Below are 21,448 nucleotides of genomic sequence, written 5' to 3' on the forward strand. Positions count from 1 at the left end.
TGGAGATAAGGGGATTAAGGATTTGGTGGAACATATTTTGCAGATCATCTTAAAAATACAGTCGATAAAATTTCTATGTAAAGACCAAAAATAAAAGGGTAAGTCAAAGTAATCATCTCAGGTTAGAACAAGAACATGATGAGTGAAAAAGAGGTCAGAAGAACTGGAAAAAGGAAAAGTCAGAGCAGAATGAAGATTACTAGTTAAGCTAAAGAGTTTTTTCATTCATTAGTGAAGACAAACTAGATTTTTATTTTACCAGATCCCTATTTTATTTACATGGTTTGTTATATATAATTACATTAATCGTATAATAAAATTTTATTAGACAAAAATTATATAATAAAATGTACAATACTTAATCCTTCAAGTATTGTTATAAACAGATACCTGACTACTAGTTTCAAGACTCTGATGCCTAGAGTGGGCAATACTAGGTAAGTACCACTTGGTTCAAATTATTGCTTTCATGGGACACTTTTTCTGTGTAGATGTGCTCCATGACACTAGCACTTGACTAATAGAAACTGCCATATATGTAAAATAATTATTAAGATGTCTTTAACTTAATATTTTTATTATCCTTGCATAAATACCATCAGTATGCATACTTGAGAAGGTACAAGACTCAAGATCCAACAACATCTATGGGCCCTGTCTCTGTGAATTCTTGTCTACTGACATACAGAGACCATGAAATTACAACAGTATAAACAGCCTCTGCCCTTGGTTGAAAGTCATAACCTATTTACCCTCACTGTTTTCATTAATTGATCTTCATTGATCTTTCCAGAAACTGAATTCTGAATTCCTGGGACCATAGTATCCATCTATTCTTCCTATCTTCATAAATTGCATGGACATAACACACTACTTTCCAGTCTGGATCCCCACTCACATTCACATGGTTCTCTATATCATGTTGTAGGTACCTCATGGTTACCTAGACTTCTGATTCTGGTTACTTCCAGTCTATCATATCCTTTTTGTTTCCTATGCTTTGGTGTATTATTATCCTTCATCCCCCTGTTATTAACCATGGCTAAAAACAACATGAGCATTTACAGATAGCATCTGCTTGGAGACAGTGTCCTTGAATGTAGGCTGAAGTGCACACTTCAAGGGCAAGCCTGAGATCATCCATGTGTTCAATTATTTAGATGCCCTCTCTAATTGCCACATTATCCAAGTGGTTAAATGATGCTGCCAGTGGAGCTGCATAGTTTTCTCAACAAATTGTTTACTTCTGTGTACATGATTACCCTTGGACTCAAGCCAATATAATTCATTCTCATTTCCTGCCACTTCCAAATATCCAAGTTAGGAATAAAGCTTCCTCATCTACTCTTTTAAAGAGGGGGCAGACACAGTTTACTTTGATCAACTTGGATAGCCAGGATCTTGGCCTTGGGAGATATTCATCACCGTCCATAAAATCTGAGTGCCACCAACTCAACATTCAACAAACATTGGATCATATCAGTGATATTTAGTAATGACATCCAAATATGGCTTTTGTAGAGTGGGGTACTAGTCTGAAAGCACACATAATTGACCAGTTTGATCTCATAGATTGTTAGAACTCACCAACATCTGCATGGCCTGAAGTACCCCAGATAGTCTCAGGTTGGTAGGCTCTACCTGTCTTATAATTCAATTACTGATGCCTCCAAAAAAAAAAAAAAAAAAAAACGAAAACAAAACCCAAGACAGATGCCTTTTCTCTTAAGAGAGAGAAAGAACTTCTTAGGGAATACAATACTCACAGTGTTTTTGACACCTGCTGGTTTCCTTGGGTTTTTTTGAAATGCAATCTTTGAACCTATATAAAATAGAACCCAACAACTGACAGATTATTTTGGTACAGTATGGTCAAAGGACTTAAGATAGAAGCTTCTAAAAAACTATCTTTAAGAAACACCACAAGTAGCAGCTCCATAAAAGAGGCTATGCACCTTTCAGAGTACAGCTGATGCAACACAAGTCCATCATACCGACATTTGAATTGCCTTAATCTTGCAACTATTATGGCTGGCTTTCTCTTGCACATCACTCTGCAAGAAGTGAGGAAGTGATGATAGTCTGTGATACCTGAAATATGACTTTGCTTATACTATACAACTCACTAAAACTCACCCCTTCCACTATGTCCTCATAACCTCCCAATGCTTATCCACACTTAACATCATACTCTGGAATTTTTTTTTTTTTTTTACCCTCATCTCCACTAAACTGTGAGCAGCAGGGAAAAATCCCTATCTTAATCAACTTCATATCCCCGATACTTAGAACAGTGCTGGCACATAGTAGATAGTCAATATTTATTGGGTGAATTAATGAATCAAGCAATCAGTAGTATAGGCTAAACATACATGAACTGAATAAATGAGTGGATACATGGATATTACATTTTAGTAATTTTGATTAAGTACAAAGATGATTTAGACACAACTCAACCCAGAATCTAGGAACAAGATCAGAAAATATCATCCTCACAGAAGTTAACAAGAATCCATACACCATGTATGAAATGAGCTAATCCTGGAACCATTTCTAGAAGTAATGGTTGGCAGCATGACTTTGAGGGAGTTTCTCTATTAAATCAAGCCATCTTTTTTTTTTTTAATGGTATAACACAGCATCTCAGTGAAAATGCAGTAAATTTAAATAAATTTATAAATTTGGAACTTGGTAAGAAGCTCTGCCAGAGGTTTCTCAGAGTCCTGAGCAGGTAAGAGCAGCCTGTATGTAAGGTAAGAGCTGCTCTGTGACAAGCTGCCTGTGACCTGGTTAATTTCATACTCCTAACTGGCTATTTTCCTTGTGTCTGCGAAACTAGGTTCACCTAACCATGTACCTCTGACTGGCAGATAACAAAAAGTAAGTGGCAGGCATTCCAGCTCTTTTTGTGGCAATTGACCAGGGCTTCCTTACTTTGTTTCCAGGCCTTTAATGTGAGTCCTATTGGGTTTCAGCTCTGCCTTGCTTCCAGGCCCTGCCTTTGTTTTCATTTTCTAGTCTGGTTTTCACCCAATCTCAGCTTTGATCAATGGTGTATTCAAAGGACTTGGCTTGAGCCCACCCCTGCCTCGTCCTGTTTTCAGCTAAATTATCCTGACTGTCTTGGTTCCAGCTCTAAGAATTCAAGCCCTGGCACCAGCTCTCCTGGCTGACCTCTGGTCTGGATCTCTCCTGTCTCCTACCAGAAGGGATCTGACATTAGGGAAGCACATTTACTACTGTGACAACGCGGAAAGTCAAGTGGCCATATTCCAGGTATTGTGCTTGGGAAATCTAGCACTCAGAAAAAAGCCATACTCCACAGAGAAGAACTAGGATAAAACTTGGTAGCTTTCAGAAGCTGTGTTCTTTGTCTCCCTTTCCTGAGCCCTCTTGTCTTCCAATCACCCCTAAATCTTGAAGGAATCTGGAAGAACTGCCAAGATCTGCAATTTAGATTTAAAAATTCCTGACAACTGGCCAGAATTCTCATGAGAAACAGAAAGGGTAATTGGATGAATTGTCTGATAGGGAGTTCAGCTCATGTAACCTGGTAGCCCTAGAGTGTTTCTTGGCCACTGTATGGTACTTGTTTGATAGCCAGGGGCCAATGGAAAGGACTGATACTGCCTTATACTGCCTTTGACAAGGAGGAAGAGAGGACATAGCAGTTGGCTGATGTGCATCTCAATTCTGACTTCTCGTCCAGGAGTTGTCATGGAATGGATTCTATGTAGGGACCCAGATTAAAGGTCTCAAGACAAGTTGAAAAGATGAACTGGCCCTACTGAGTGAGCCTGGCAGCCTTTCTGAGTCACCTGACCTCCAGTCAGGTCTGAGTATTAAAGGCTTCCTGACCATACCTTCTGGCCAAACAGTCTGGCCTTCAGATTCCAGAGAAGCCAGGGAGGTGGGGATGTGCAGTTCACACTGACAGTGGCAGCGGAGATGCACCTCCAGAGAGAAGGCATAGCTCCACACCCCTCCGTGCTAGAGTGTTCAGACTGGGCCACACCATTCTCTACCACCAGGAAATACAAATGTGACTCATGGTAATGAGGGTAAGGAAGAGGTTAACTCTACTTCCCCTGCCATGCTGAGCTGAAGACTGTGTTGGTCAGAAGCAGGATCAGGAATCAGCAGTGCCTGTCTATCAGTCTCATGGTTAATTCCAATTCATCAGGAAATCTGAACTGGTCTTAATCAAATAATGGTTTTCACTCAGAAATCTGATCATTTCTGTCCCAGCAGTAGCCTTCCCCAATCCGCCCCGATCTACTGTTATGGAAACAGACATGTTTAATTCTAACCTTGCCCAAAAGAAGACCTAGGGCAACAGAGGCCATCAATCATGGACTTATTTTTAGAGGGAAATTCAAGTTTGTCAATGTCAACCATGTAGCATGTGATGCTCATCTCTATCAAAGCTTATAGGCCCACACTTGAGGAAACCTCCCACTTCACTCTGCGGCCCACTCACTCTAGCTGGTAACAAATCCAGAAGTTCAGAATGCTCAGCACTTGCAAACAGGGGCAGGCTTCTTTTCCTAAAACTTTGAGCCACTTGATCACTTATGTATTAGGCAGCCAGAATCATGGGGCTGATCACTTTGACTTATAGGTCTGATTAGTAGGGGTAACTGAGACTAAGCCACTCTGAGAGATCCTCTGTCCTAAAAACTTACATTTCAGTAAGTTATTGAAATTCAGTGACGAATTGGATACAAACAATATGCAAGGGCTTCTACTTACTTAGCATTTTCATTTCAGACATGTTCACAGTGATTCACTGAGGGTACTAGTGGGAGAGTAGCTTATTTGACCCAAGTGGCAGGTTCTGGGATGCCTGGGTGGCTCAGTGGTTAAGCATCTGCCTTCGGCTCAGGGCATGATCTTGGAGTCCCAGGATCGAGTCCCACATCGGGCTCCCGACATGGAGCCTGCTTCTCCCTCTGCCTGTGTCTCTGCCTCTCTCTCTCTCTGTCTCTCTCTCATGAATGAGTAAATAAAATCTTTAAAAAAAGACAGGTTTCTACTCCTGGCTCCATTCTCTGCTCTGGCAAGCGGCCAAAGACCTTCCAAGGCATTAAACATGGCACACTGGGAATTACAGCAACTGTGTGTCTAGCCCAATGTTTTCCAAAGCACAAATACCTGGAGCTAAAACAAGTTGAGACTCTAAAGCTTACATTTCTCCTGACTCCAAATGCCCTTGGGACAGCATCATACTGGACTTTATATCAGAGCCCTTCCTATGCCAGGGCCACCAAACAGTTCTGGTGTGGTGGCTGTTCTTATAAAAAAATAAAAAAATAAAAAAATAAAAAAAAGTAAATTTCATTCCTTAGTTGCTCAAACCGCATTCTATTTATCAGGGAGGTGGTAGTCTCCCTCAATATCACTTCTATACTAATTTCTGTGGTCTTGCTGCTCAAGTAACTTTTCCAGAAGCTTCTAAATCTGAATTCACCTATCTGCTGCCATTGTCCAGCTAGGGATAGTCAGACAGACTTGGTTGAAATTTCTCTAATATCACAAAGTGTGTAGACACTATGATTTGGTCTACTTAACACTGAAAAATTCACGCAGAATTTTTCCACAGGGAATACTCTATCTCATAGTAATGACTCCTGCATTCTATTTTCTTTGCTTCACTGCTAAGGTTGATACCTTAAAGAGGTATAGGCCCCAAAAAAGCTTGGAGGTGACTACCCAATGTATGAAAGTAGTGTATGATAACACTACTGTAAGTCCAGTGTATCAAAGAATATGACTGACAGGTCTGAGGTACTAGGTAAGAAGAGTGGGGTGGGAGAGTCTCCCAGGTGGTAGGGTTTTGGTTCTCAGCCCAATATACCCACCCCACACCAAAACTCACACTTTCTTAGATCCATTCAAGTTTCTTGAGATTAACAATCCCATGTGTTCTGGGATGCCTGGGTGGCTCAGCAGTTGAGCTTTTGGTTCAGGGCATGATCCTGGAGTCCTGGGATTGAATCCTACATCAGGTTCCCTGTGGGGAGCCTCTTCTCCCTCTGTCTGTGTCTCTGCCTCTGTGTGTGTGTGTGTGTGTGTTTGTGTATGTCAAATAAATAAATAAATAAATAAATAAATAAATAAATAAATAAGATTTTATTTATTTATTCGTGAGAGAGAGAGAGAGAGAGGCAGAGACACAGGCAGAGGGAGAAGCAGGCTCCATGCAGGGAGCCCGATGTGGGACTCAATCCCGGGACTCCAGGATCACGCCCTGGGCTGAAGGCAGGCACCAAACTGCTGAGCCACCCAGGGATCCCTAAAATCTAAAAAAAACAAAAAACAAAAAACAAAAAAACAGAACAAAACAAAATCCTATGTGCTCTTGTTATATTTAGCTGACAAGACATAATTTTAGAGTTCAGATCTTCAAAGGCTGTTCTATGATATTAGGTGGGCAGTATGAGTAACTGATTGAAGATAAGCTGGACTTGATGCATAGAAGCTGGCTGAAGCTGGCTCCTGTAGTTGGCATAGAAAGTATAGGATGAACCAGAAAATCAGTGGTTGAAAGCCAAGGGAGGCCCTACCCATCCTTTGTCTTGCCTCACCCCAGATGAGAGGAAGCCTAGGAAAGGACTGGCTTCTCCCTAATCTATGCGATCAAGAGCAAATAATGGATGGTAGACATTCACTCTAGTTTTATTCATGTCACCCATCTAAAACTCTTCTTCCTTGGCTATATCCTTCTCACCCCTCATTCTATCTGAGTATCAATCATTTGGCTTTGTAAACCATTTTTTTAATTCTGGTCTAATGCCTTGAACTTGATACCATTCCTAGCATGGTTCTCTAACAAATTTAGGTTGTCACCTAAGTATAGTAATTTGGAGTGAAATACCCTTCCTATGACCTAAGGTCTCCTTCCATTCCTTCACCTCACAGACAGAAGTCCCAGACTTCTGCCAAACCTATTCCAGCCCTCTGAAACCCTTGATCCACAGGAGTTAGAAGATGGTCGTATTTCTTGGCAACCACAGGTCTAGAGCAATTATGGCTCCTTTTGGAAACCAATACATTGACACTCTGTTCTGTAAGTTAGTACCACTATGGATGACTACATGAATATGCCCTATTTTAGGGCATACTGGTGACTTCAACAAGACACAGCCACATAATGAAGTTTAGTTTGAAAAATCCAGCCAGTTAGCCTTACTATTTTGGGAGAAATCTAGGGGGTTGGAGGCAAAACTCCAAGCAAAAAAGGAGAAGAAACTGAAACCATGAAATGCATGACATATAAACTAAACTAGAATGGTAGTGAGAATATTCCTTTCAGTCCCAAACTTCTTTCTTAGCTATTTGGATGTTGATCATTATTCTTGTTACTTATCTTGGGAAGTGTTTGTATTTTAACAGATACTTCTGAAGTCTTAATCCAAAAGAGTGATAATGTGGGGCATTAAGTCCAATGGCAGGCAGAAATTTCAAAGCAGAATGACTAACAGAACATCTCAACTAAGAACATGAAAGCAACTGCTTACCCTACCTACTTAAAAGGCAGCTACATTCCTGAATGTATGGAAACAAAAGATACAAACATATCTTCATAGTCAAAAAACAAGGTGTTAAGACTTTTTTCTCAACAGGGGATAAAAAGCAATAAAATAATTTCATTTGATATTAAGAGTTCTTATACTTGATTGGCAAGTTTGTACTTTGAAACATTTTGTGTGTCCTGAATAGACATATATGTTACAAAATGAGCTGTGTCCCTCCAAAATTAATATGTTGAGGCCTTAACCCCACTGTGATGGTATTTGGAGGCAAGCTTTGGGGAGGTAATTAGGTTTAGAAGAGTTTATGAGGGTGAGCTCCCATGATGGGATTGGTGTCCTGTTAAGGAGAAGACCAGAGTTCTCTCTCTGTGTTTATGTAAGGACACAGCAAGGTAGCCATCAGCAAGTCAGGAAGAGAGTCCTCACCAATGAACTAAATCAGCTGGCATCTTGAACTTGGGCTTTCTGGAACTGTGAGAAATAAATTCCTGTTATTTAAGTCACCCAGTCTACAGATTTTCTTATGGCAGCCAGAGCTGATACAACACATATTTTTTAAATAAATAAATAATAATAATGATCTATTCCCACTCATCTACTAAAATTAATCAGTATACTTGATTGGGTCAGTTACCCAGTGATGTCACTTGAGTGATACAGGCTTCAGGTTAAAATTCTGTCCATATGGGAACTGATTAAGTAATACACTGTGAAGACTGGGTCATTCACTGGGAAGCCAGCCAGGGAAAAGGCGGGAGCAAAGCTGAAGAGTCTGCTGTCAGAAGCTGAATCTAGAAAAGCCACTGGATCAATATCGAAGCCTGGAGTTAATGAGTAAGAGCAAGATAGTGTCGGGAGCCTTTGGGTCAAACAAATCAGATGAGACTTATGTAGGAAGAGAAACAACCCCATGGTCCATTGAGTCTCACATTATTATTCTCTAGGAGAAAAAGACCTGATAATGTGCCATTGTGTAAACAAATTTGAGGATTGGTGTGTATACATTTGTTGCAGTGTATAAGTGTTAAACCATGACATATACAAATGCATCTTTAAAGTCTAGTAGTGGAAAATCATAAGCCAAAGTGCAAAGTGTTGTTGATAAACATGTGCCTTACAACACAGACTGTAGGGTTAACCCAGCAACCACAGCAACCTCAACTGATCATGAACTTAAACAGCAAGTTTTCATTAAAAACAAAAATAGCGATTAAAAGCATGACCAACTTAGGGTGAACATGAAACATCCTGCCTCCAAATTGGGAATTCCAAATACAACTTGTTTGTGGGCATGCACAGCAGATCTTCACAAACTCCCAAGTGTTTTGTGGCAGAGACTTAGAAAAATCTGTGTCTTCAAGAAAGTATGGCCAAATTTTAGTTTAGGAATATCAAATTTTAGTAACTCTCAAACTCACTCAGTAGGTAATTGCTAATAAGCAGCTTACATAAAAATCAAATGTTGTGGAATTCTGGGTAATTTGTCAGTAAGAATCGTGAAAAGGACCTGCAGTTGGGGAAGTCTGTGATTTACCAAGGGGAGTCTACTGCAGAGTTGAGATCCACTGGCTGCTGGGTGGGGGCTGTGCTGGAGCAGCTGTTGCTCTAGAGCAGTTGGGCTCCTGGTTTAGCATGCTGCCCATGGTCCACTGGGATTTCAGAACTCCTCCCCACTCTTTACTGAATAGCTCATGGTTATTCTGTAACGGTGATGTCCTGGCTGCTCCATAACGCTATTCGTGTTTCCTTTCTGGAAGAGATAAAAGATGTCCCTGGTCGTACCATTCCTGAACTAGACCTCTCTCGTGTACCCGGCTTATAAAAAGAGTGTGACGATTTGAGAAATGATTTAGGAAATGATGTTAAGCAATGAGGGCCAAATTTTGGCATCTATATATGATCTGTACATGAGCAAGACTTGTTTTTATGCCCTTTTAAGCATCATAGTTTATATTGACAAAGCTTTAAAAGTGTGGGCTCAAAGGACAGTGGGTCTGGGTATCATTATTTTGAAGATTAATTTCTAAGTTATGCATTTACTTGAAGGATTTAAAATCCTGAGTGATTTTAGCAATAATGTAGACAACGTCCACATCTAACATATATGGTCTATTTTCTATCATGTAGTCAAAAGGAACATAGCATATAAACATATATCAGAAATCCTAGGGCAATTTTCATTTCTAGGAAAACAGCAAAGGCTATAAACAAAATAATAGATGTTCACATACTCCTAACAAAAGCTTATAATTTCCTGCAAAAGAAACATACCAGCTGCTTCAGGATGTGGGTAAGACAAGCATGTTCCTGTGGTAATGATTTCCCAAACAAGAAAAAAGTTAGAAAGGCAAATCTTTGTTAAGCTGTAGACTACCAGGTCTCCTGATTTATGAAAGCAATAAGAATAGGGTAGATAGAGCTGTTTAAGAAAGAACTTAGAAATAAATACTCTATAAATAAGAAAAATCTGCTAAGTTGAATGTCTTTTAATTTACCACAGAAAAAAAATACCTTCACATATTTTAATAATGTCAAAGCACTTATTTTGTAGTATATTTTAGGTTGACACACTAGATCTACTATATTCCACAAGCATACAAAATAAATATGCATATATATCCTGTAAAGTCCCAGTAAATTCTTTTAGTGATACAATTGCAAGGATGGCCACTTAATTTCACATAAGCTGACTTATAACTTTATAAAAACTTTATCTCTTTTTTTCAATTGTTTTTATTTTTTTATTTTAAGTAGGCTCCAAGCCCAGCATAGAGCTTAATGTCAGGCTTGAACCCACAACCCCAAGATCAAGATCCAAGCTGAGATCAAAAGTCAGATGCTTAACCAACTGAGCCACTCAGGCACACCCACAAATCTTCTGTAATATTTCCATATTAGTGTTATTTCACACTTTGCCCTGTTCATTGTCATTCACTCATTCATGCATCCTTTCAACTAACATTTTATTGTATATTTGCTAAATATCAGCAAATTAGGTCAAATCATTCTTCCTTCTCTTTTTTTCACATTGCACTTACTACCTTTCTAAAACTCATTCAGTGATATAATGGACCTCATTCTTCTATCCACTGACGCTTATCTGCTCAGAACTTCCATCTGATAGCTCTTAATTTTACATCTTTCTTTCTTTTCACAGATGAAATGTGGTGGGAAGAGCAGGGTGGTGAGGGAAGAAATTAATATGCATTATTTGCATCCAATATGCAGTACACTTGATGATGTATTTAACATTATTAAATGTATTATCTTAGATAAGTTTCATGACAACAAAATGAACTGAACCTCTCCCAGGCTGCCCAAGGTCTCACCTTGGTCTACCTGACCCCCGAAGGCTTATCAGCAGCTCTTTTAAACACAATGGCACCTACTACATTTTAAAATCTCTGAACAAAGTTTTTTTTTAACCTATGCTACTCCTAAAACTCAGAACTTCTCCTTTTCCAGATGTCTCTAAAAACTATATGTAACTGCACACTATGTAAACAGATTACTAAAGAAACATCTTTATGCAAGGGTTTTTGTAGCAAAGGTAGACAGCTCATACAAAGAAAATGCTAATGAACAAATCAAGATAAATTTTTAAAATTCTGAAAACTATCAGCCCTAACAATGTATTATGTTTTATTTTTTCAGACCACTCTTCTACTATTACTGTGAGTTACAGATAATAGATTATGAATAGGTGAGGCAATTAAAAATTAGTATATAAGTAAAAATTAAACCAAGGGAAAATGCAAACATAGAATGTCCATTTTTATTAATAGGGATGAAATGACATAATGTTACAAAATTAATGTTAAAGAAACACCATGTATTATGTTGCATTGTCTCCCATTATTCCATATTAGTGAGTACCTTATATTCTTCATAATCATTGCTATCCAGCAAGTCCCTCTTCTCCAGTTCTATAACTTGTTCTGCAGAGGGCGTGGCTGGTAGTTGCTTAATAGAGGCTTGCTTGTATATGGGCTTTCCATTAAAAAACAGTTCCTTCCAATCATGCATCAACTTATATGGAATCAAACTATAGCAAAAAAGATTTAAAAAAAAGGTAGAGATGAATCAATGGTTAGTCAAATATACACCTTAAACTTATTCTTTCTAGTGTCATATTCATTCCCAAGGGTCTGCTATATGAGGCTAGGGATTCCACTTACTATTAATGTATATTATTAATGGTTAGTAGACTGTTTGAAACTTAGGTTTGAATGAATCAATGTTATTTCAAGCGACAGGTTCTTCAAACTTTCATACTGACTGTGCACTCACAGAACAAAATATCTGAAAATAGTGAACACTATCCTAAAACTTAGGTTCTTTAATTCCCAGCTATGACATTAAATGACTGTGCAATCTTAGGAAATCCTTTAAATGCTCTAATATCAGTGTCTTCCTGTGCAAAATGAACAGACTATTTTCCAAAGCCCCTTTAATATGACAGTTGGTTTACATATTTGTAAATAAATTGTAATAGAAAAATCAAATGTATGGTGGTTTTATTGTCATTGTGTATTTGATAACCTTTAAAATTATTTTTCAGTAATTATTTCTGTTTAAGTCTGGTGAATGATTAATCAGGATAGGTTGATGGGAAAATAGTTTCAAGAAGAACAAAATGCAAAGGAAGGAAAGAGTCTGACATGGTTCTGATGCATTTCTCTAAATATAGTTGGATTAGAGCTTGGAATTACAACAAAAAAAAGTATTATGTTTATTTCATTGCTATACATGCCACATGGATGAGACTTCAAGACATTAGGTTAAATGAAATAAGCCAGATACTAAAAGAACAAATGATGTATGACTTCATTTATATAAGATAGATACCCAGAATAGACAAATTCACAGAGATCATGTAGAATAGAGGCTACCAGGGGCTGGAGAGTTATTTAATGGGTACAATACTTCAGTTTGGAATAACAAAAAAGTTCTGGAGATGGATGGAGGCAACAGTGGCACAGTAATGTGAATGTTCTTATGCTACGGAAGTTTATATCTAAAATGATTAAAAGGGCCAATTTTATGTTATGTATGTTTTGCCACAATAAAGTAGTATTTCAATTAAATGTACAACTTCAAATATAATCACATTATGTTTTCCATTAACAAAATATTTATAGTTGCGGAAGTTTACTTGTAGAGATATGGAGGTTTAGAAATTAACAAGCTCAGGCAAAGAAATATTATAACATCAGAATTATTGAAATGGCATTGGTTTCTATGGTGAAGTAGGTGATTAACAACTTATATATTGTCCAAAACTTAATCTTACAGTTACTTAATTAAATCCTATTATCTGTTAGTAATAATTTCAAGAAGCAGTCTAAAAAATCAGTTCTGCTGAGTAGGCTGATACCAAAAATATACCTGTGCTTTATAAAAAATATATACTGATAATATCTTGTTTAATGAAGTAACATGAGTTTATCTTACTGTTAGTAGCATAGACTAATAAAATATTTATATGTGTAATTGTAGTGTTTGGTTGCAATTAAAAGACACGGATCTTACACAGTACACGAAAATAACTCAAAATGAATTAAAGACTTGTATCTAAGACCTGAAACCATAAAACTCCTAATAGAAAACATAGGCAGTAAGCTCTTTGATATTGGTCTTCACAGTGATTTTTTGGACTTGATACCAAAAGGAAAGGCAACAAAAACAAAGATAAACAAGTAAGACTACATTCAACTTAAAAGATTCTGTAAGGCAAAGGAAACAATCAACAAAAAGAAAAGGCAACCTACCAAATGGGAGAGAATATTTGCAAATACATACCTGATAAGAAGGTAACATCTAATATAAGTAAATAATTCTCACAACTCAATAGCAAAAAAAGCTAACAATTCAATTTTAAAAGCAGGTAGAGGATCTGAAGGACATTTTTCCAAAGCAGACATACAAGTGGCCAACAGGTACATGAAAAGATGCTCAACATCACTAATCATCAGGAAAATGCAAATCAAAACCATAATGAGATACCACTGCACACCTGTTACAATGGCTGGTATCAAAAAGACAAGAAATAAAAAGTAAGGATGTGGAGAAAGGAGCCCTTGTGCACTGTTGGTGGAAATGTAAACTGGTGCAGCCACTGTGGAAAACAGTGGGTTCTCAAGAAGATCTCAGTCTAGGTAATTTGAGAAATATACACATTTAACTTATCTTTGTTCTTGTGGAATTACTTGGACTGAGATCTACTACGATGTCATTCCCCTCAAGCTTTCAGCAAAGAGTATCTCAAGAAATAAGTCGATGATGCCTAAAAGATGATGCTGAGGGCATTCTCCACTAGATCCACTCTGCTACTTACTGTGCCTTAGGTGAGGGTACCACATGAGAGAACTGTTGTTCTAAACTGAGTGCCATGAAAAGTTTTGTATTTTGTAAAGAACCAGAATGGAAGATGGAAAACACATGACAGATTATATTTTCCTTTTTCTTTGGCTACCAGGAAGCTCACGTAAAATTTGCAGCTAAGTTGCAACAACTGGCAAATCTGTGGCGGCTAATATAACTGTGTTCCAATTTATCAGTTGTTCTTAACTTCCTACTTTAATTTGAATTTTCCTCTGTTCTTATTCTGGCATATTATTAATATATTTTGTATTGTTGAACATTTCCTTATAATTAAGGATTATAAATACATTAATTTCCTTTATTTTTTATTTTTTAAGCATTTTATTTATTTATTCATGAGACACACACACATACACAGAGAGAGAGAGAGAAGGGGGGGGCAGAGACAACAGGCAGAGGGAGAAGCAGGCTCCATGCAGGGAACCCAACGTGGGACTCTATCCCAGGTCTCCAGGATCAGGCCCTGGGCTGAAGGCGGTGCTAAATCGCTGAGCCAACTGGGCTGCCTACATTAATTCCTTTTAGAAATAAGATGTAATGAAAATAGATTTAATGACTAGTAAAATAATATTCAAATAATTCCAGTCTTTTAGGAAGTTCCAAGTGTTTCAAATAAACTATCATAGTTGTCTTTGCAAATTGTAGGGAATTTAGACACAGAGTTTTAATGTTAAAAATATATATATAAATACACCTTAAATAAGGCTCACTGGTGGGTGAATTAATTCAGTAATCCAGGTATCCTGGACCCCACTTCTACATATTTTTTCATGAAAAATTTTTGTCTCACTTATCAACTGAGTGTCTACATTACAATCTTATCCTTTCTCACTTTCTGTGATGTCTCTACTGTAATGATTATAAAAAATAACACTTACTTATTTGTCAACATCCGGTAGTCTGACACTTTAGTGGAAAGATCAAGTATTTGATCCAAAATTTCTGCACATATTGTATAATGCTTTTTGTAACGAGCTTGAGCTCTTTCCACAGTGATCTGTTCATGAATTTCCTTCTCTCTAATGGCTTGTTCCTGAAAATCAATCTTGGCTTGTTTTGCCAAAGCCTAGGAAGGCAAAGACATTTTTAAGTCAATGTAATTGGGCGATGATTCACATGAAGATAATATTATTATCTCAAAAGGCAAAAAAAATCTCTAAACAGAATGAAACCTCCTTTTACACCCAGAAAAGCTTACTCATGAAAGAGCACTTTTGCCTTATTAAGTACTGAGTACGATGGCAAAGACAATATCGGAAATATTCCACCTTTGGCTTAGCTTATCAGTAAAACACAGTACAGAGAAAAGTGGTCTAACTTCAGAAAGCCAAGGTAGATTAATGATAAATTGGATCTTAAGTGTTTAAAAAGAAGCCTTGAGTTCATGTGTTGCAAATAGTCAGAGTCAGGGATCACAGAGAAGCAGACAAGTCTGTGCCAGACCCTAGCAGAGCTGATCCCTTTGTACCCATCGTAGGAGCCTTAACCTGACATAGCTGCTCCATCCAGCCGGTGCCCTCCATCTTGTAGTGAGAGTTCTAGGATACTGATTTGTACTTAGAAAATATTTTGGAAGACCCCTGTTATAATTGGCTTGGGAATATCACATACGCACTAACAAATGTTAAATGTACCCAGACAACGACAAAAATTCTGCTGTTGTAACCATAATAAATTGGTAAAATTTACTTACAGAGAACATTTATTTCTGCAGAAAGTAATGAAATACTTATAGTTTGTCATTACCCTCTGCTTGGTTGGCACTATTATTTTGTTTAGAGAAACTTCACACAAAGGCCAAAGGTCAAACCCAGCATGCCTATATGTTGCTTTTCAAATAGTTATCCCAGCTCCTTGAGAAATTATAGCCTGTGCTAACATGCTCCAGAAACATGACTTGCCTCCTATAACTAAACCCAATGAGTGTAAAATGGAGGTGGCCTCAGAGAACATGCCAGTCAGTCAAGCCCCAGCCTGTATACAGAAGTCAAGTCCTAGGCTCCTCATCCGAGCCTCCCTCAGTGTTAAGTGGGGTATTTTTTTTTATTTTATTTATTTATTCATGAGAGACATAGAAAGAGAGGCAGAGACATAGGCAGAGGGAGAAGCCTGCCTATGTCCAATGGGGAGCCTCAGTCCCAGGACCTGAGGATCATGACCTGTACCAAAGGCAGATGTTCAACCAGAGCCACTGAGGTGCCCCCATTAAGTGGGGTATTAAGAAGACTTGGCATACACAGAAAAAAATCACCAAATCATCCTGTTGGGGCAAATATACCTTATGCTATGATTCACACATGACTAAATGCCCAACAATGGATTACTTTTGTCCACTGAACCAAATGGAAGATTCATTTGTTTTTGTTACTGTTATTTTGTTTGTTTTCTTTTTATTGGGAAAGTGGTTGGACTGGGTGACCCCTGAGGTCGGTCCTGTACATTTGGCAAGTTCAGAAATCACACCAGAATTTGTTATTGCTGTATTGTTCTGTAGGCCCTGTCTTCCTAGGGAAAGCATACCATTTAAGTACACAACTTTACTGTGTGCTTCAGAACCTGTGAAGAGGTCAGAGGAAGAGGAATCTAAAAGAGCAGGAGTAGCCAGATGAGAATTTGGGGAGTGGCAGTAAAATGGGTTGTGAAGTTGCTTTCCTGCAGAGTGCCTGTAAAGCATGTGGAAATGTTTTGTGTGTGAAGAGAGCTCAGCCTTGCAGGGAACAGTGGAATGATCCGAGCAGGAAGACAGCAGCTTTCACCTCAGTGCTGTCTCCCTACCTCCCTCCATGCCTTTCTTCCTTCTTTTTAGCTACCAGTCTTCTACCTTTACCCCACCCCACCTCCCTGTGCTAAACCCACCACAATTTCCTGTCCCATTACAGCAAAGTGGGTTGAAGCCCTAAAAAAAGAAAGAAGGAAAAGGAAAAAGGAAGTCTGTGGGAGGTAGTCAATCTCGGCGGTTATGAGCCCAGACTGTGCTCCTGTCTCCACCACTGACAAGCTGTGTGAATGCAAGCTTTCTTGCAAAATGTAGACAAGGATAGTGTCTACTTCCAACAGCTATTGTGAGAATTAAATGTGCATGTCATCAACATAGCTTAATGACTGACTCACAGTAAATACTAAACAATGTTAAATATTATTATAATTAGGTACTACTACTAACAGAAGGTAGAACAGAAGTTCAAAATCAGAAACTTACAGTAGATGCCCAATTATCTTAAAGGATGAGATAAGTAATCTAAAAACAAAACCAAAACAGACAGAGACTAATAATGGACAAAACAAAGTTGTCTCTCTCTTCTCCCTTCCTCCTTCTCCTTCTCCTTCTTCTTCTCTCTTTCCCTTTCTGCACCACTGCGCCCCCCCACCCCCAACCTTTCTTTGTACCAGACGTTGACCTAAGCCCTGCAAAAAGAGTAGTGAGCAGAAGCAACCATAATCCCTTTCCTCATGGAGCTTACATCCAGTGGGAGAGGCAGTAAAGTCACACAATGAATATACACCCACGCAAGAGAAGTGTCACCAGGAAGGACTATGGAGTATAACCCATCACAGGAGGCCTGACCTAGACAAGAAGGGCCCTGTGCACGGAGCTCTGAAACATGAGAATTAGCTGGGGAAAGGCACGTGGGAAGAAAGAGAAGAGCAGAAGAAATGACTTATTCAAAGATCTGAGAGTGGACAGTATGGCTAGAGTCCCGGAGACAGAGGGGAACAAGGTATGAGCAAGGATCTGGTCAAAGAGAAGCCAATGGTCAAATCTGAGAATCCAGAAGATTCTTCTGGCTGCAGAATGGAGAATGATTTGGAGGATATGATAGTAGGGCAGGTGATTTGTATAAGTTATTTCTAATATCCCCTTCTTTCCTTTCTAACAGGTAGACAGATGTCTTTTTAAACCCTGCTTTAGGGAATTTCTGCAGCACAGAAAAGCAGAAAATGTTAGAAACTCCTCCACACTTTAAAGTGTTATATTCAAAGGCAAATAAATCTAGGTCACTCCAAGACAGAGGAGAGAAGGGAAGATTTTGAGGGCAAAGAGAAAGAGGAAGAGATGTGCATCTACTCCTTGGCACTTCCTGGGGAGCAGCAGAGCCTCAGAAGGGTACCTGGGAGGGACCGACAAAGGCTGGAACAGACTCTGGGAAGACATGTGCCACTGGAGGCAATGTGTGGGCTGGAGTAACTGAGATCTCAAAGGCGACAGGCTGGGTCTGGGCTTGATGACTGCAGTGTTTCCCTGATAACTTGGCCTGTGACCTGGGGCACTGTGCATCTATCTCTGTGGGCAGAGGTGGGTTGCTGGAGTTCAAGCTTAGGTTGATTTAAAGAATATAAAGAATGTTACGTTGGGACACCTGGGTGGCTTGGCAGTTGGGTGTCTCCCTTCCATCTAGGGCGTGATCCTGGAGTCCTGGGATTGAGTCCCACATTGGGCTCCCTGCATGGAGCAGGCTTCTCCCTCTGCCTATGTTTGTTTCTGCCTCTCTCTGTGTGTGTCTTTCATGAATAAATAAATACAATCTTTTAAAAAATTGTGTCATGTTTTTGCATACCCCAACTGCACTTGCTAATTCATAGCCCTCAAAATTAATGAAGGAGACCATTGCAGTAGTAGTAGTAGCAGAGACAGGGGTGGTGGTAGAGACGTAGTTTGGAAAAATGGACAAATTGAAGAGATATTATGATATGAAATGGACAGGACTTAGTGATGTTCTGGATATGGAAGAGAGGACAAAGCAGGGTTCAGGTTATCCTGAGATTTTGCATTTGTATAACTGAATAAATGGTGCCACCATTTATGGAGATAGGGAAACTTGACAAAGACCAATTTAGTAACAAGGGTCATAAATTTGGCTTTAACATGTTGAATTTGAGGTGTCTCTGAAATACAGGAGTAGAGATGTCAGGAAAGCAGTTGAACAAATGGGTCTTTACTGCAGAGGACAGATATAAATGCATGAGTCGTCTGTCTATTGCAGTAATTATACACCATGGTCGTGGATTAAGAGGTTGTCTGAGGAAATAACATAGAGGAGCAAAGAAAGTGGCTTAGGATTAAGTTTTCCTTAAGGGATCCTGACATTAAAGGGGCAGCCAAGGAAATAGGAAGAAAACCAGGAGAGTGCTTCCACAGCAGAACTCAGCAGAAAGGGACCATGTAATTACAGATTAATAATTAGTATCAATAATATCAGATATTATTAATAGCCTGTATCATTAACAGACTTTATTTTTAAATTTTTTAAAGATTTATTTATTTATTTGAGAGAGAGAGAGAGAGAGCAGGGAGAGGGAGAAAATTCCAGGCAGACTCCTCACTGAGCTTGGAGCCCCACACAAGGCTTGATCCCAGGACCCCAAGATCATGACCTGAGCCAAAATCAAGAGTCAAGTGCTTAACCAACTGAGCACCAGGTGCCCCTTTAACAGACTTTTTAAATCTTTAATACATTTAAAAGTACTTTTAGAATTCTCTCCCTCTCCCACCAAAAACAATAACAAAAACAGTAATAAGTAAAAACAATTTTTAAAAATTCTCTCCTCCCAAAAGTGAAGCAGTAGAATGATTGGCTGCAGGGAGCAAAATGTTTTTTGTTTATTTAGTGCATGAGACTAGGAAGAAAGGTTAACAGTGCTTCTTTGGCAAATTCAATTCAGTATTTATTTCTTTGGCTCCTACTTATACACCAGCCACTGTTGATGTTGGAGGCAACAAATTCAGTGTTTATGGAGATAACCTGTGAAATCAAGCCACCTCACAGAGAGGGGTGCCAGGAAGTAGATACCTCAGCTTTAAGAAAAGGTAATTATTGTGAGAGGAAGGGATATAATTTTTTTCAGATGCTTCAGAACCTCACAGTTCTTTTTTTTTTTTTTAAGATTTTATTTATTTATTCATTCATGAGAGACACAGAAAGAGAGGTAGAGACATAGGCAGAGAGAGAAGCAGGCTCCCTGCAGGGGGCCTGATGTGGGGCTCAATGCGGGACCCCAAGATCACGACCTGAGCTGAAGGCAGATGCTCAACCACTGAGCCACACAGGTGCACTAGAACTTTACAGTTCTGGTGTCTGAGGCCCTAGTAAGCCGGACTGTTCCAACCTCAGAAGTCAGTTAAGCCTCATTAAAGAAAAAAGCAGGTAATGATTCTCATCACAGAGAGCCCAGTCCTGCTATAAATGCTTTGCTATTCTGTGCTTCATTCACTGGGCTTGAAGAAACAAATTTTTCAAGAGGCACTTAGAAAGATTAGTTAAACATATCATTTATAATGTAAGCAAATGCCATTCAATCCATTCGAGTTCACTCTGGTCAAATAAGAGGGATGAAACAATTATCTAGATAATTTAACTCTTGAATAGGACACTTGAGATCTGTGTTGATGCAGCTCAAATTCATGGAGGTACAGTTCTTCACCCCTACCCCTAGTAGTTCCACTATGTCTGGTCTAGAAAGGCAAAAGCACCATTTTCCTGACTTTCAAATGATATTTCTAAAAACTGCATAATTTTGGCAAAAGCTGTATTTCATTTTCATGAAATATCACAGTGTAAACCATGAGTCTGATAAATAAAGGATTCCATTCCTATTTTCTATAAGGTTTTCTCTTCTATTCGTCCTAGTTTTGTGAATATTTTATGCAAGTAAAGACTGGCTATCTAAACTGCCAATCACATGAGTTTTGTATTTCTTCAACCAACTCTGGACCAACAGATTGAATAAATTTGAAATATCTCCAATAGGAAACAGGTAAGAAGTAATCTACATAATCCATTGATAAAATAGATCTATTTTGATTATTAGAATCCATATATACAACAAAGATAAGGAAGAAATATTAACGCATTAAATGATCAGAAGATCAGACATTTTGATTTCCATAGCTATAAAAGGACCTGGATGTGATGATACCAAAGTAGCCAAGAGCATACCTATCATCAGGATCTTGGTGTCTGTGGACCATTCTTAAATGCGATCAACCAAAATACCCTGGATTAGTTGCTTATTTTGGTTTGGAGGAAGGAATACTATAATATGGGCCTGATAAAATCCTGTTTTATCAGAAAGCAAGGAATCATTTATTAAAGACTAATGATGTCTTACAAAAAGAAACCAACTTCAAAGTGCTCTCACTGCCTGAGAATGTTCACCTAGAATAACCAAGACTAATACCATCCTGGCAAACTTGGCAGATTTTAAAGAAAAATAAAGTTCTGTATGCATCTAGAAAAATGGAGTAATGACACAAGAAATTGAAAATTAGATTATTCATCTTTTTGAGAATAACACTTTTTCCTAAAGAAAATGGAATAATGTCTTTAAGATATTCAAGGAAAGAAAATCTGAATAACGAATTTAAGATATTCAAGGAAAGAAAATGTGAATGAAGGATTTTATATACAGCAAAACTGACAATCAGGTCTATAAGGCATGTACCATTATCAGTATACAATACACAATATCCAATACAATTTATGGGGAATACCATTCCCTGAGCCCTTCTTAAAGAATCTACTGAAGAATGA

General features: G+C 38.5%; 1 protein-coding gene and 1 long non-coding RNA gene across 8 annotated transcripts in view; one reads left to right on the forward strand and one right to left on the reverse strand.

Moving 5' to 3' along the window:
• The window catches only part of LOC140632662 (uncharacterized), a 94,572-nt gene extending 86,909 nt beyond the window's left edge, over positions 1-7,663 (forward strand). The window contains exons 8-10 of one of the 2 annotated variants that reach the window (XR_012030257.1): positions 387-437; positions 2,840-3,276; positions 7,396-7,663. This is a non-coding gene — a long non-coding RNA (uncharacterized lncRNA). Of the gene's footprint in view, positions 1-386; positions 438-2,839 lie in introns of both variants that reach the window. The other variant, XR_012030258.1, reaches the window with a different exon arrangement.
• Positions 1-21,448, reverse strand: part of SPEF2 (sperm flagellar 2) — a 172,148-nt gene that overhangs the window by 109,167 nt on the left and 41,533 nt on the right. For 5 of the 6 annotated variants that reach the window (XM_072824916.1, XM_072824912.1, XM_072824913.1 and 2 more), the window contains 2 exons: positions 14,798-14,985; positions 11,412-11,580 (listed from right to left, as the gene is read on the reverse strand). In XM_072824916.1, the coding sequence (XP_072681017.1) occupies positions 11,412-11,580; positions 14,798-14,985 (357 nt within the window). Of the gene's footprint in view, positions 1-11,273; positions 11,581-14,797; positions 14,986-21,448 lie in introns of those variants that run through there. The other variant, XM_072824917.1, reaches the window with a different exon arrangement.

This window comes from Canis lupus, chromosome 4 (genome assembly GCF_048164855.1).
Source record: "Canis lupus baileyi chromosome 4, mCanLup2.hap1, whole genome shotgun sequence".
Taxonomy (NCBI): domain Eukaryota; kingdom Metazoa; phylum Chordata; class Mammalia; order Carnivora; family Canidae; genus Canis; species Canis lupus.